Source organism: Habropoda laboriosa, unplaced genomic scaffold (genome assembly GCF_001263275.1).
Source record: "Habropoda laboriosa isolate 0110345459 unplaced genomic scaffold, ASM126327v1 scaffold776, whole genome shotgun sequence".
Classification (NCBI taxonomy): Eukaryota; Metazoa; Arthropoda; class Insecta; order Hymenoptera; family Apidae; genus Habropoda; species Habropoda laboriosa.
This window is the reverse complement of record NW_017100876.1, coordinates 271085-283038: the sequence shown is the minus strand read 5'-3', so window position 1 is coordinate 283038 and position 11954 is coordinate 271085. Positions and strand designations below refer to the sequence as shown.

General features: G+C 35.9%; 2 protein-coding genes across 2 annotated transcripts in view; both read left to right on the top strand.

Moving 5' to 3' along the window:
• Nucleotides 1-742: 742 nt before the first annotated feature.
• Nucleotides 743-6282, top strand: LOC108577468 (lysophospholipid acyltransferase 1). Its single transcript, XM_017940622.1, has 11 exons — nucleotides 743-790; nucleotides 1872-2017; nucleotides 2423-2500; nucleotides 3295-3386; nucleotides 3991-4102; nucleotides 4337-4472; nucleotides 4603-4750; nucleotides 4830-5035; nucleotides 5173-5370; nucleotides 5454-5605; nucleotides 5694-6282. Exons 1-11 carry the CDS (start codon nucleotides 743-745, stop codon nucleotides 5842-5844), a joined length of 1467 nt encoding a protein of 488 aa, XP_017796111.1. The 3' UTR covers nucleotides 5845-6282.
• Nucleotides 6283-7749: 1467 nt separating this feature from the next.
• The window catches only part of LOC108577472 (chaoptin), an 18283-nt gene continuing 14078 nt past the window's right edge, over nucleotides 7750-11954 (top strand). The window contains exons 1-4 of the mRNA XM_017940626.1: nucleotides 7750-7843; nucleotides 9130-9418; nucleotides 10339-10509; nucleotides 11348-11823. Of these exons, the coding sequence (XP_017796115.1) occupies nucleotides 7841-7843; nucleotides 9130-9418; nucleotides 10339-10509; nucleotides 11348-11823 (939 nt within the window). The 5' untranslated portion in view covers nucleotides 7750-7840. The remainder of the gene's footprint in view (nucleotides 7844-9129; nucleotides 9419-10338; nucleotides 10510-11347; nucleotides 11824-11954) is intronic.

The window sequence follows — 11954 nt, the reverse complement described above, 5'->3', positions numbered from 1 at the left end:
TGTAATATAAAATTAATACATAAACATTAATATTAATATAAAAAAGAAGTCTTTGCAGATATTTCTGTCACTCAAATATGACTAACACGACAATCAACCTATTAGCACAATTTTTTAGACATTCCTCCTCATTTTGGTGTATTTTAAAACGACTGTCCAGAGTCATAGGCATACTCGTCATAGCCTAGTATAGTTTTCGGTGGGTTTTATTAGCTTTAAAATGACTGTGGAGGATCATAGGACAGGTTCGTAACAACCCAATATAATTCTGCACACAGAACGGTCTATTGAACGCAAATTGCATCATTTTTAAAAAAAAAGTGATGCATCGTTCGATGAAAATGGTGCATTATGAACACCGAGGAACAATAGAGACAATACAGACCAGCGTGGTCCCTTTCATGCGCGACCTTCGTAGTTCATACGAGCATAATACACGTTCTACCGTTCTTTGTGGACCGGGGGAAACCCGTGGAGACACCAAAGTCTTTACCCAGAATTTCCAGATTCCCCGATTACCATCGCCTTTGGACCTTTCATCTGGTCGCGTGTTACATGAACGTCTCGAGACAGAGAGATAACAATTAATCTCGGCTAAAGTACATCCCCGAGAAATTACGTTCCTTATTCGGCGAGATTAATCTGGTTATTCCCCGCGAAACTGGTTCGTGACGAAACGAGACGAATCGGCGATAATGAAATCAAAACACACTTGCACAGTCTTCGTATCTCCGTCAGTTGAATGTTGCAAACTGTAGATAGATGTTGCATTATTTGTCAGCGGACTTCGGTATGTAAGACTCCTTTATTTACTGCTTTTCGGAATTCTGGAAGTGAGATAAATTTGTGATAAAAGAAAAGTTAAGAAAGTTTTTGTCGGTTCAATTTAAAAATCGTGCGTGATAATTTTGGTAGAATTTGGCTATATTTCTTTGTCACTTTGAACGTTGAATGTTTCTTGGGAAACGGAATAAATTTCTGATAGGAAAAATGTGTCGTTAAAATTCATCACCGAAATATAGAATTCGTAGATAAATCTTATCGAAGAATGACTAAGTCGATATTTTTCTTTAACGAGTTTTAAGACTTAAAAAATTTATCGAGAATTCTGGATTAGGAATTCGTTTGACAGGAATTTATTTTAGTAACATTTAACGGGCGGACGATTTGTTAAACAGAATGAATGAAACTGTTTGTATGAACAGAAAAAAGCAGTAGTATAAAAGTTTTTATCTTGCTCTTGACATTCATAGCGAAACTGTAATTACAGCCTAGTCGTGTACTTCTGTCACGCTTTTTGCACGTTCTACTCGTACCGTGCAATTTAGATTTAAATTTTTCATGTTACTTTGTGTTTAGTTGTCTATACACTGGACAGAGCATAGTCACGGTGATTTAAAGCCACTGGTAAAAAGTTAGACTTCACACGCTTCGTGACTCTCGGTCAGACATAATCGATAGAGCAATGCATATTTACATATCAGTTTTATTGTCGACAATTACAGAACGTTACGTTCGATGCTCACGAGGTTTAATAAGGCTAATGGATTTTGTCAGGCTACACGGTGCGACAAAAACCTCGCTAAAAAATACTACAGTAAAAAGTATGATCCTCTTTTAATCATTTATTGACCTCGTGTAAACAACTGTTAGGTATAACAACTTTCAACTCGTATGAAAGTACCGCATAATAATTTTAACGTTTGTAATTGAAAGCGGGAACCGAATCTGAAATTATATTTAAAATGTAATATTTTTTAAATACAGAAAGTTGAAGTATTTAGTGTTTTAGTTGGAAAATTAGAATATAAGAATTAAATAAAAATTATATTGAACACAGATCGTGACAAATGTTATTTTCTTGTGTGCAGGTGAATTTTCTATTAACGCAGTTCACTGCACTGATATTGGCTGGATTTTTAAGAACGTTTCTTAGTCCAGTCGCCGTTACAGCAGCCATCAGACATGTATTTGGTCTCGTTATCGGCCTTGCGCTTGGATATTTCTGCTTCGGCAGGTAAACAAATCTACAATGGATAAAAATCAATCAGTTCATTCAGAAAAAGCTTGTAATTTTGATAAGCATGGGATTGTTTTCCAAAAAAAAGCCATTCTAAATTCATACTGCATATAAGGTGTTCAACACTAATTGAAGCATTCGAAAATGTATTAGAAATAAAAAAGAAAAAAGAAAAAAAATTTCACTTAGAAACAGAAAGTAGATTAGAAGATAAGGTTATGTTAATCGAGTTACTTTTCAAATTATTTGATTGCGTTAATTATAATTGGACACCATATACGATTTACTTAACTTAACGCTAGTGTAGATAATTAAAAAAAATCTTTGTAGATCTTGAAGTATTCTGCCTTTGCTAATTTAACCAACTTGCTTCGTTAAAAAGGAAAACTCGTATCTTTTCAGGCAGACGATACACCTTGCAGCCCTTCCCGCCTTATGTTACATAGCAATGCGCACACAAAATCCTCGTAATATACAGAGGCAAGTTATCTACAACGATACATTCATTATTATTATACCTACATATTTGCAGCACATTAATTTGTTCCATACGTCTCATTGTAGATTTCATACGCTACGAAAGCTTTTTCACACTTAAAGAAAATAGAGAATATCCCCCCCACTCCAATTAGCTGATTTCCATTAACCTCAAAATTTCGTATATTACGTGTAAATATGTAGCTTGACAGAGTTTGAGGTTTACGACATCGTCCTATTCGTTCTTTAAGCATGATAAAATATTTAATTGTAACACGAACGTTCTATAAATAGGGATTCACGAATATCCGTTTGGCGAACGTTAAAATTTATCGCAGTGTAAATTGTATCGTACGTTATCGAAGTAGTATATGTAAATATGTCGCAGGTTCTTTTCAAAGATGATGATAGTAATGTTATCTTTTCTTTCTTCTGAATTAATTTATGACACATGTTATTGGCACATGGTCTTATTAAATAAGCCTTAGAATGATGACAATCAATTCTATTTGACAGTCTAAGGATTTGTACTCAAATCAGGTTCTATAAGAATTTCTAACGAGCTGATGTTCAGCCGATAAGTAGTATTCGACAATTATAACGAAAATAAGTTTATTCTTAATGTGATTTCTCCTGTTGTGATCGATTAAAAAAACGCATCATGCGTAATACTGCCCATGAATTACTATGTAAACGTTAAATATTAAAGGCCGAAGCCTTTTCACGTTCATTCTCGCGTTACCACGGTCAACGATCGCTCGTTGAACTTAACAACTCATCTTGGTAATACGTTTCAGGGCCGTGCTGACGACGGCGTTGCTCTACTTATCATGCGTGCATTACCATCGACAGATGTACAATTACGGCTCGTACTGTCTCGATATCACCGGTAAGTAGATGCGTGCCACTTTAAAATAATCGCGACACGCGAATCTGTCATCGTTTACCGCGCAAATGTCGAATATTACCGAACAAGATATTCGATCTGGCGAACGATTTTCGTTCATAATTAAACACGTAAATAACAAAAATGAGGCAATACCAGCAACACGTCAAATTCATACTTTACTTACAGATATAATTTGATGTTGCATCATCTATGATTGACCAAATTACTAGGTTAAGATTCGAAAGGAAAATGATTTGTTATTGGGCAGCTGTAACTGCTCAGCTAGATCTGTCATTTCCATCACACTATACATAAAAACGTCACGTTTCAAGAAATTTTGTTTTATAGTATTCTTTAGTGGAAGTAGATTTTCTTTTATAATTTTATAGTACGAACTCTCGCAATTTTTTTAGAAATGAGAAAAAAGCTAATGAAATATTTTCACGTTGCATAGACTACCGTAGTGTAGGAATACTGGATGGATTGCGCATAAGACAAGTATCGTTAAATATATCACAGAATATACCACATGAACGGGCATAGTTTATAATAAAAAAAACTTTCCTTTCTAAATAAAGTTTTTATTACATCGTGTACATTGCAGGGCCGCTTATGGTGATAACACAGAAAGTGACCAGCCTCGCGTACAGCATACACGATGGGTTAACGCGACGTGAAGAGGAACTTACGCCAACGCAACGCCATCAAGCTGTGAAGTGAGTTGACGTCTTCCTTAACCGAGCCCTGTTTATTCTGCAACATTAATTATATAATGTACAATATGACCAACGCCTAGAAAAATCCGTCCATCCGCATGTATCTCATATGTGATCTTTCATTTGTATTCAAGAAGAATATCGCTCATCTGACGGGTGAATCTGAATTAATCTTTTTATTTGCTCGACGCCAACGGTCAAATCCAATTCGTGTTATTGTATGATTTATTTTAGAAAGATGCCGACAACGTTAGAGTACTTCAGCTACGTCTTCCACTTTCAAGCATTGATGGCTGGACCTGTGATATTTTATCGCGATTACATCGATTTTATTCACGGATCTAATTTAGGCGGAACGAAACCATTAACGGTTAGAATTTTTCTTTGTTCGTTGTTTTCTCAAATACACTACTATCGAATAAAAAGAAAAGAAATGGATGAAAAGTTTGAATCAACGATAGAAGTACGAATTTCATTATTTTCTTTTTTCTCTTTTCAAGGGCTGCGATAAAAATTCTGGTCACTACGATGAAATAGTCCTGGAACCATCCCCGACGCCGGTTGTAGTGAAAAAGGTTGTAGTCAGTTTATTGTGCGCGGCTATGTTCGTGACTTTCATTCCAACGTATCCGATTCAGAAGCTAAAAGGTTCGATTCGCGTGTCTGTATAACATTTACCATCGTGTCACGTTCTCTCCCCGTTGACGAAGCTTTATTTTATTTACAGACGATGACTTCTTAAAGAACACAACGGTGTTTTATAAGGTGTGGTTCTTGATGGTGGCCACTATGCTAGTTCGGTTTAAGTATTATCACGCTTGGATCTTCGCCGATGCAATTTGCAATAATTCCGGGCTCGGGTTTAGCGGAATAGATGAGAAAGGCGAGGCCAAATGGGATCTATTTTCTAATGTCGACGTTTCTGGTTTCGAGGTAAATTTTTCAAAAAATGCGTACAATATAGTTTCGTCGATCTGTAAATCTATACTCCTTCACATTAAACGTACATATATTGTTGTTGTACATTACAAATGGATAAAATACTTTATCGGAATTATTTCAATTTTCAGATGTCTCTCAGTTTGAGGGACAGTATCGAGCACTGGAACAAAGGAACCAATAGGTGGCTTAGGTCGCTTGTATACGAGAGAGTAGAACATAATAAAGTTATGTTCACATACGCTCTTTCTGCGTTATGGCACGGTTTTTATCCTGGTTACTATTTAACATTCGCCAACGGAGCCTTTTTCACTATAGTATCACGCTCTGTAAGTCAAATTTACAGTATCGAACGTAACAGCTTGCATTGTTAAATTGTATTAACGAACACATTTTTTATTTTGTGGAACAGGGTCGTCGTAACATGCGACCACACTTCTTAGGGTCCAAGGGGAAGAAGTTCCTTTACGATGCGCTTACGTTCATTGCAACGCGAATCTTAATGGCCTATATCACATTCAGCTTTGTACTCTTGGAATTTATGCCAAGTCTCACGATGTACCTGTAAGCAGTGACAATTTTATTTTCCTTTTTTTTCGTAGTGTGTGAGAGAAAAGTGTGCTATAATAAAATGTTTTTCTTTTTTTTCTAGGTATTTATACCTGTTTGTACATATATTCGGTTTAGTTATACTAGTGGTCGCACCTCGTCTTCCGAAACTCCCATCGCACAACAAAGTAAACGAGGAGGAATCGCAGAATTCTCAGAAATTAATCAATGGAACCGCGCGTAAATCCATGTGAACTATATTTCGATGTGGCCAAAACAAAAGGAAAGGAAAGGAAAACAGTGACGATCCACACAAGAGATACATATTTTTTATGAATGTTTTAATATGCATATAAATTTTATGTACATATTATATACACGCACATACATATATACGTATGATATTTATTGTTGCGACGTGTTACTAGTACAAATTCTATGTCGAGCGTGTGAAAAAAAATTATATTTGTTTTATATAATGTGAGTGAGTAATCGTATATTTATATGAGCGTTTCGTACAATAACGTCGTCAGCAAGCAGAAAATAATCCGAAGCGATACGGTAGATATTATTTGTCAGAAATCATGTTTCCACGTTCCTTTTTTTTTTTCTCTTTCTCTTTTGCGGTGTTTATTGTAAGGAATGATGAACAGATTGTAACGTTTCCGTAGGACGTGTTATGATTTTAATTCTTAAGCATTCGCAAGTAATTTTTGCAGTTTTATACTTTTAGTATCCGCTAATAATATCATGATTAATTTAAAATAAAATTGCTATGTTTATTTATGAAATGTTACCTCCGAGAATTTTATTAACATCGATAGAGATATCGAGTTCAAAAACGAATTACCAAAGAAAAATTATACGCTGCTCGGCCTCTAACATGAGAGTGTTACGTAAGTATGAATCCACATTAATAATATAAACTTAGGAAATCTGCAACACTTTAAGAAATCAAAACATTTTTTTCTAACAATTTCTAATACCAATAACTAATCATAAATAAATTATACATCACGGAAATATAATATTACCGGCCATCTTTAATAAGATCAATTATACCGGTGATTATAAAAATTGGTCTAATTAAAACATCAAAAAGAATTAAATTTATCACATTTTTTGTTGCATCAATTTACATGAAAATAACGTCGAGTCCTTTCTACGAAATAGTCGAAAATTGAAACGTTAAATACAGTTGGCAATTACATAACGAAATAGAGTTCAGTTCACGTTCTAAAGAAAAAAGTCCAATATATATCTCGAAACAAAAAATATACGACTTACATCATTTTCGTAATCATTGGTGCAATTATCACCTTTTATTAAACCGAATGTATCTGTCAACACACGTGGTGTGTCGACTAAAAATAACTTTGCGATGAACCACTCAATACGATTGGGAACTATAACAACCCTTTTAACCGCTTAACAAACGCCTGGATTTGCTAGAACTGTGTGCTTCGTGACACTTTTTTAGAAGACTGCAGTTTAATCTTTAAAAGATTGACAGATGGTCAACAATCTCGATTACCAATCAGCGTGTTTAATATACTCGCCACCGTTGTTCCAGTGCGCCCTTAGCACGTTCTCTCACCCTGGAAAGGGTGGGAGGTAAACGAAATTTGTAACAACGAGTAATTTCCTCCATTTGACTCATCGGTCAGCGGACCGTACGGATGTTTCCTCCGGAAACACGTGGTGTATGTGACGTTCTTAAGTTACTAAGCGCGGGAGATATGAATTACCGAAAAATCGAACGAAATAATTCCAGCGACAAGAATGTACTTGTTACACATGCAAACATTAAACGAAAATCACGAATTACAAACTAACCTTTCCTTGCAATCGTGCCATAAACTATGCCAAACCTAACGATATCGATTTTATCGGTCATTTTTATACCCTCAAGATATGCAACGGTCGGTCATTTGAAATCGGATTCATGACGTTGTCATCATACCCGAGGTACCTGTGCCCCTTCTAAATCATTTGTAGCCATAATTCGAATGTTCACTGACGTTTTGCGCGACTATTTTCATTCGTTGCCTAATGGAATATCGTTCTTATAATCGGGTAAAGAGAAGCACTGAAACTGTCCGGCACTCCTGAAGCCCTATTAGACAGGGTGGCAACGGCCACTTAGCTGGCAGAACCCTCAGTGTGATCATCGTGATCGGGCGGTGACGATCCCATGAGCACGAGGTCCTATAAAGACCTGCTCGTAGTGTTCTCTTGGTTCAAGGAAACATGGTAACGAAATTTTACTCTTCGAATCGTGGATGTGCAAAGGATAGTGACAAATGATGGATTCGAAATTTAAAAAAAGGAAAAAAAAAGTAAAAGGATTTGTGCGGTATTTATCTTGGTTAGACGTGCTCGTAAAGAGGGAAATATATAAAATGGAAAATAATCGAAGTGGTGAAGTTATCAATTGTGATTTATTATTTTAACTTTTTCTTCTTTTTTTTTTTGATAAATGATTGACCTTTGCACAACCAAGAATTCCAGTGTTGTATTTTACGATTTACCTCGACGAAGTATCTTTTATTGGACAATCGAAGTAACCGGCAGCAAAGAACGTTTGTATAAAGATACTGTGTACAGAGATTAGCTTCTGGATGTTGGTCTCGAGAAAAGTATGTGCTTTCATGTAAGGATCGGTTAAGTAGGAAGTAATTAAAGTGAATATTTGAATCGTTTGTCGCGAACCGTCAAGAATATAAATAGAAGCGTGTATACACGCCATGATACAAATAAAAATAGTTCCTTATATGTCCGCTCGTGTCTCTTTACTTACACCCGATTTGAATTTTATTTTATAAACGGTTTATTAGTATTTATTTTTGGTAAATAGTATTCTTTTAAACGATAGGTTTGATAAATAGTATTTATTTTACGGTATTACTTTTGTAACAATTGAAAATGTATGTTAATATTGAAAAAAGGAAAATAAAGTAGCATATTAAAGGTGATTCTGGAAAGTTCGAGAATTTCGGGAAGTTTGGTCGAGTTTTCCTTAAGTCCCACTACCACGTGCCGATATTAAATGGATTACGCTGTAGCATCTGGTAATTGGCTTGTTTTCGAAAAACTGCTGGAAGCTTAATTATCTATGACGAAAATGCAGTAATCAGGAGAAGGAGACGTGAACGTGTTATTACATTATTTAATAGGATAAATTGTGTTATAACGTCGAGACATGTCCCGGCATAATCAGATAATAATTATTTTATTCTATTGAAAAATAGGATATTTTTCAAAATTCTAACGTTTAGTAACTCTCTTCTTTAACCGTGGTAAAACGTTGTTAACAATTATTGAAATAATTTTGATTCGAATAAATTTTGAAGATTACTTAAAAAACAAAAATATGGTTGGTTCAAATAAATCTCGGAGGGCAATTTTACAGAAATTCAATGATTCTATTAATTTATGTAAATCACCGAAATTGAAAAAGAAAAAGTAGATTCACTTGGCTAGATTGTTGAAATTAGTGAACGCGATGGAAAATGTGAAAAGTAAAAATGGAATTGCAGAATTTAGCAACAATGGTGAAGGTGGGTTACGTTCTTGTCATTTTCACCCTGTTGCTGATGATGTGGGCGTCCTTGGTTCGGATGCACGAGCTTCCGGTGCAGTATCCGCCATGTTTCTTCAACCCACTTTGCACCTGTTCCAAAGCAATTCCAGATCTCGGTATTGTTACCTGTTATAACGTCCCGATGCCGCGAATACCACGGCCAATAAACTCCTCGAAGGTGTTCATGCTGCAACTGGAGAACAACGGATTGATGTTTCTGCAGCCACAGTTTCTTATGAACACAGGTACAGTAGAGAAGTGGGGCGGGGGATATGTTAAAATTTCATTAGAGAAAAAAATCCACTTTTCAAATTTCAAAAGCAACTGAAATATTCAAGAAAAAATAGAGCAACCTTTGAAAAACGATGGAATAGTACAGTGTTACATGCTAAAGAAGTATAGTGAAATTTAGAAAAAATATCCTAATATGAAACTTTTGTCACAACAAAGAATAGCATGAGATGATCGAAATTTTCACACGAGAAAAGTGGAGCTGGGTCACATCTGACCCATCGACAGATTTGTTTGTCTTTGCATTAGAGAATCAATGCTTTTCGTCAGATTCTTCTCTAAATATATTAAACTACATTTCTCAGTAAAACAAAGATGGAGACGATTTCGAAATCTCCTCTATCTTCTCTTTTCCATATTATTATAAATAACGGAAATATTCTAGATAAACAGTTTCTGCTCCGCCCCTATATTCTGTGAACCTCCTATACACGCCAGTAACACGGGTCACAGCTGACCCAGCTTCGCCGACAGTTAACTTCCGGATATAAACTTGTATTCCCTTGAAACAGCATCTTTGCAATCACTATTCTTGAAACAACGAGTCAGTGCTTAAATTTCTGGTAAATGTAGCCTTAATTATCATTAAGAAAAGCGAAATAACGTGTAATTAGCAAAATTTGATTCGTAGGGCAACGAAACGATTTTCTAAAGTGAGAGAAAGGTGTGAACTTACGTTTCCTTCTTTCGCGTGTATCAGAATGTGCTTAAATACGGTTAGAGGAGATCGTCGATCAAGGGAAGAATGAAATAGGGGTTAAGGGGCAACGACCGAGCGTCAGAAATAATTCCTTGCATCATCGATTAAGTTACGCACACGTACGATGCGTGGTAGTTTAGTTTTCACATGCACACCATCTCTCCTATCTCACAGGTCTGTACAACCTACGGATCAAGCATAATCCCCTGGCCGACATCCCGGACGAAGCTTTCCTAGGGCTTGAGAGATCGTTATGGGAGCTCGAATTACCCTACAATCGCCTGGAGAGGGTTCCCAGCAGGTCGTACAGGCATTTACAGAAGTTACAACTTCTCGATCTGACAGGTATCCTCCTTTTTTTTAATACCTTCACTGTCGCCTTCGACAAACGTTCCCACAGATCGTACGATAAAGTTGTCGACTTTCGAAAACACTTCAAATTGCTCGACGATGAAATACTAATCAACGAAAGGACCCTAACCAATTTTCTGTGCCAATATTTTAATACTGAAAAATGTTTTTAGAGATACGCTAAATCTCTTTTAATCTTCTTTCTCTTTTAAGGGAGCTTACCTGAGGCGTCTGAAAATAGGTAAACTTTGGGAATTTTTTTCACAGGTAACTGTTAAATGAAAAGTTTCAATTTTTTCGGAGAATATAAATGTAACTTTCAGGTTTTTTCTCATATTTTTTAAAAGTAAAATGTAAAAATGGAAAGTCTCGAAACGAAGTTTCAATCCTTGCCACTATGGCGGCCAGCAATCGATGTTCTACCGGAAGATGTTTCGCAATAACTCTTCCATTTTTTCAGATTTTTACTATGTAAAAATTGGAGAGGAAAGCTGAAAGTTACCTTTATATCCTCCGAAAGAATTGGAACTTTACATTTAGTATTTACGTATAAAAAAAATTCCCAAACTTTACCTATTTCTTAGCGCCTCAAAGTAGTGTATCCCTTTAATTAAACCTTATCAAAACTAACAATACACTTTTCATAACCCTTTGCAATCAGATTCGATGATTACCGAAGATCCTAAATTACCTGTCTTATCCTCAATCAAGAAAACAATCTACACAATCCAAGAAAATCAAAATTCTATCTCGTTCAAATTCGTCTTATTCAAAATAACTAACTAAGAAAAAATTGTTGTGCAAACCGAATAAATTATCATGTTTTACATAGGTAATAAAATATCAAAAATCGCGGCGGACAATTGGCGCGGTCTGGAGAATTCTTTGCAAAAGCTGCGATTGGGGCGCAACGCGATCGACAGACTTCCGGCTGACGCGTTCGCTGGTCTCACTTATCTGGACATGTTGGATCTACGAGAGAATAACCTGAAGGAAATCGATCCTTCGGTGTTCAGAGACGGAATGGCGCATCTGATATATCTCTATCTAAATGGAAATCAATTGACTCACATTCCTTACGCGCAATTGTCTTCTCTGAAACGCATGAAAGAGTTGGATCTGAGTTACAACAGGATATCGAAGATGTTGAATCTGCAACAGGAGCCGGAAATAAGGGGACTTCAGATGTCGTTGGATGTACTGAGGCTGGATTACAATCAAATCGAGAACCTGATGGCTGGGGACTTCCAGCATTTTTATAAAGTCAACAGGACTTACCTTGATGGAAATCCATTGACTATGATTGAGGTAGAATTTTTAGGATCTTTTCACCGGTTGAAAATATATATTGATTCAAGTTACTTTTAAATTAATATTGTACAAAATTTCTGAGGTATCAGGCATCTTTGCTATATATATATTTGTTTCTGGCTATAATT

Coding starts and splice junctions, on each gene's coding strand:
- LOC108577468 (XM_017940622.1), top strand. CDS start 743: ATGTTGCAAACTGTAGATAGATGTTGCATTATTTGTCAGCGGACTTCG. Junction 2,501..3,294: donor AATCCTCGTAATATACAGAG/GCAAGTTATCTA, acceptor AATACGTTTCAG/GGCCGTGCTGACGACGGCGT. Junction 4,751..4,829: donor TCCGATTCAGAAGCTAAAAG/GTTCGATTCGCG, acceptor TTTTATTTACAG/ACGATGACTTCTTAAAGAAC.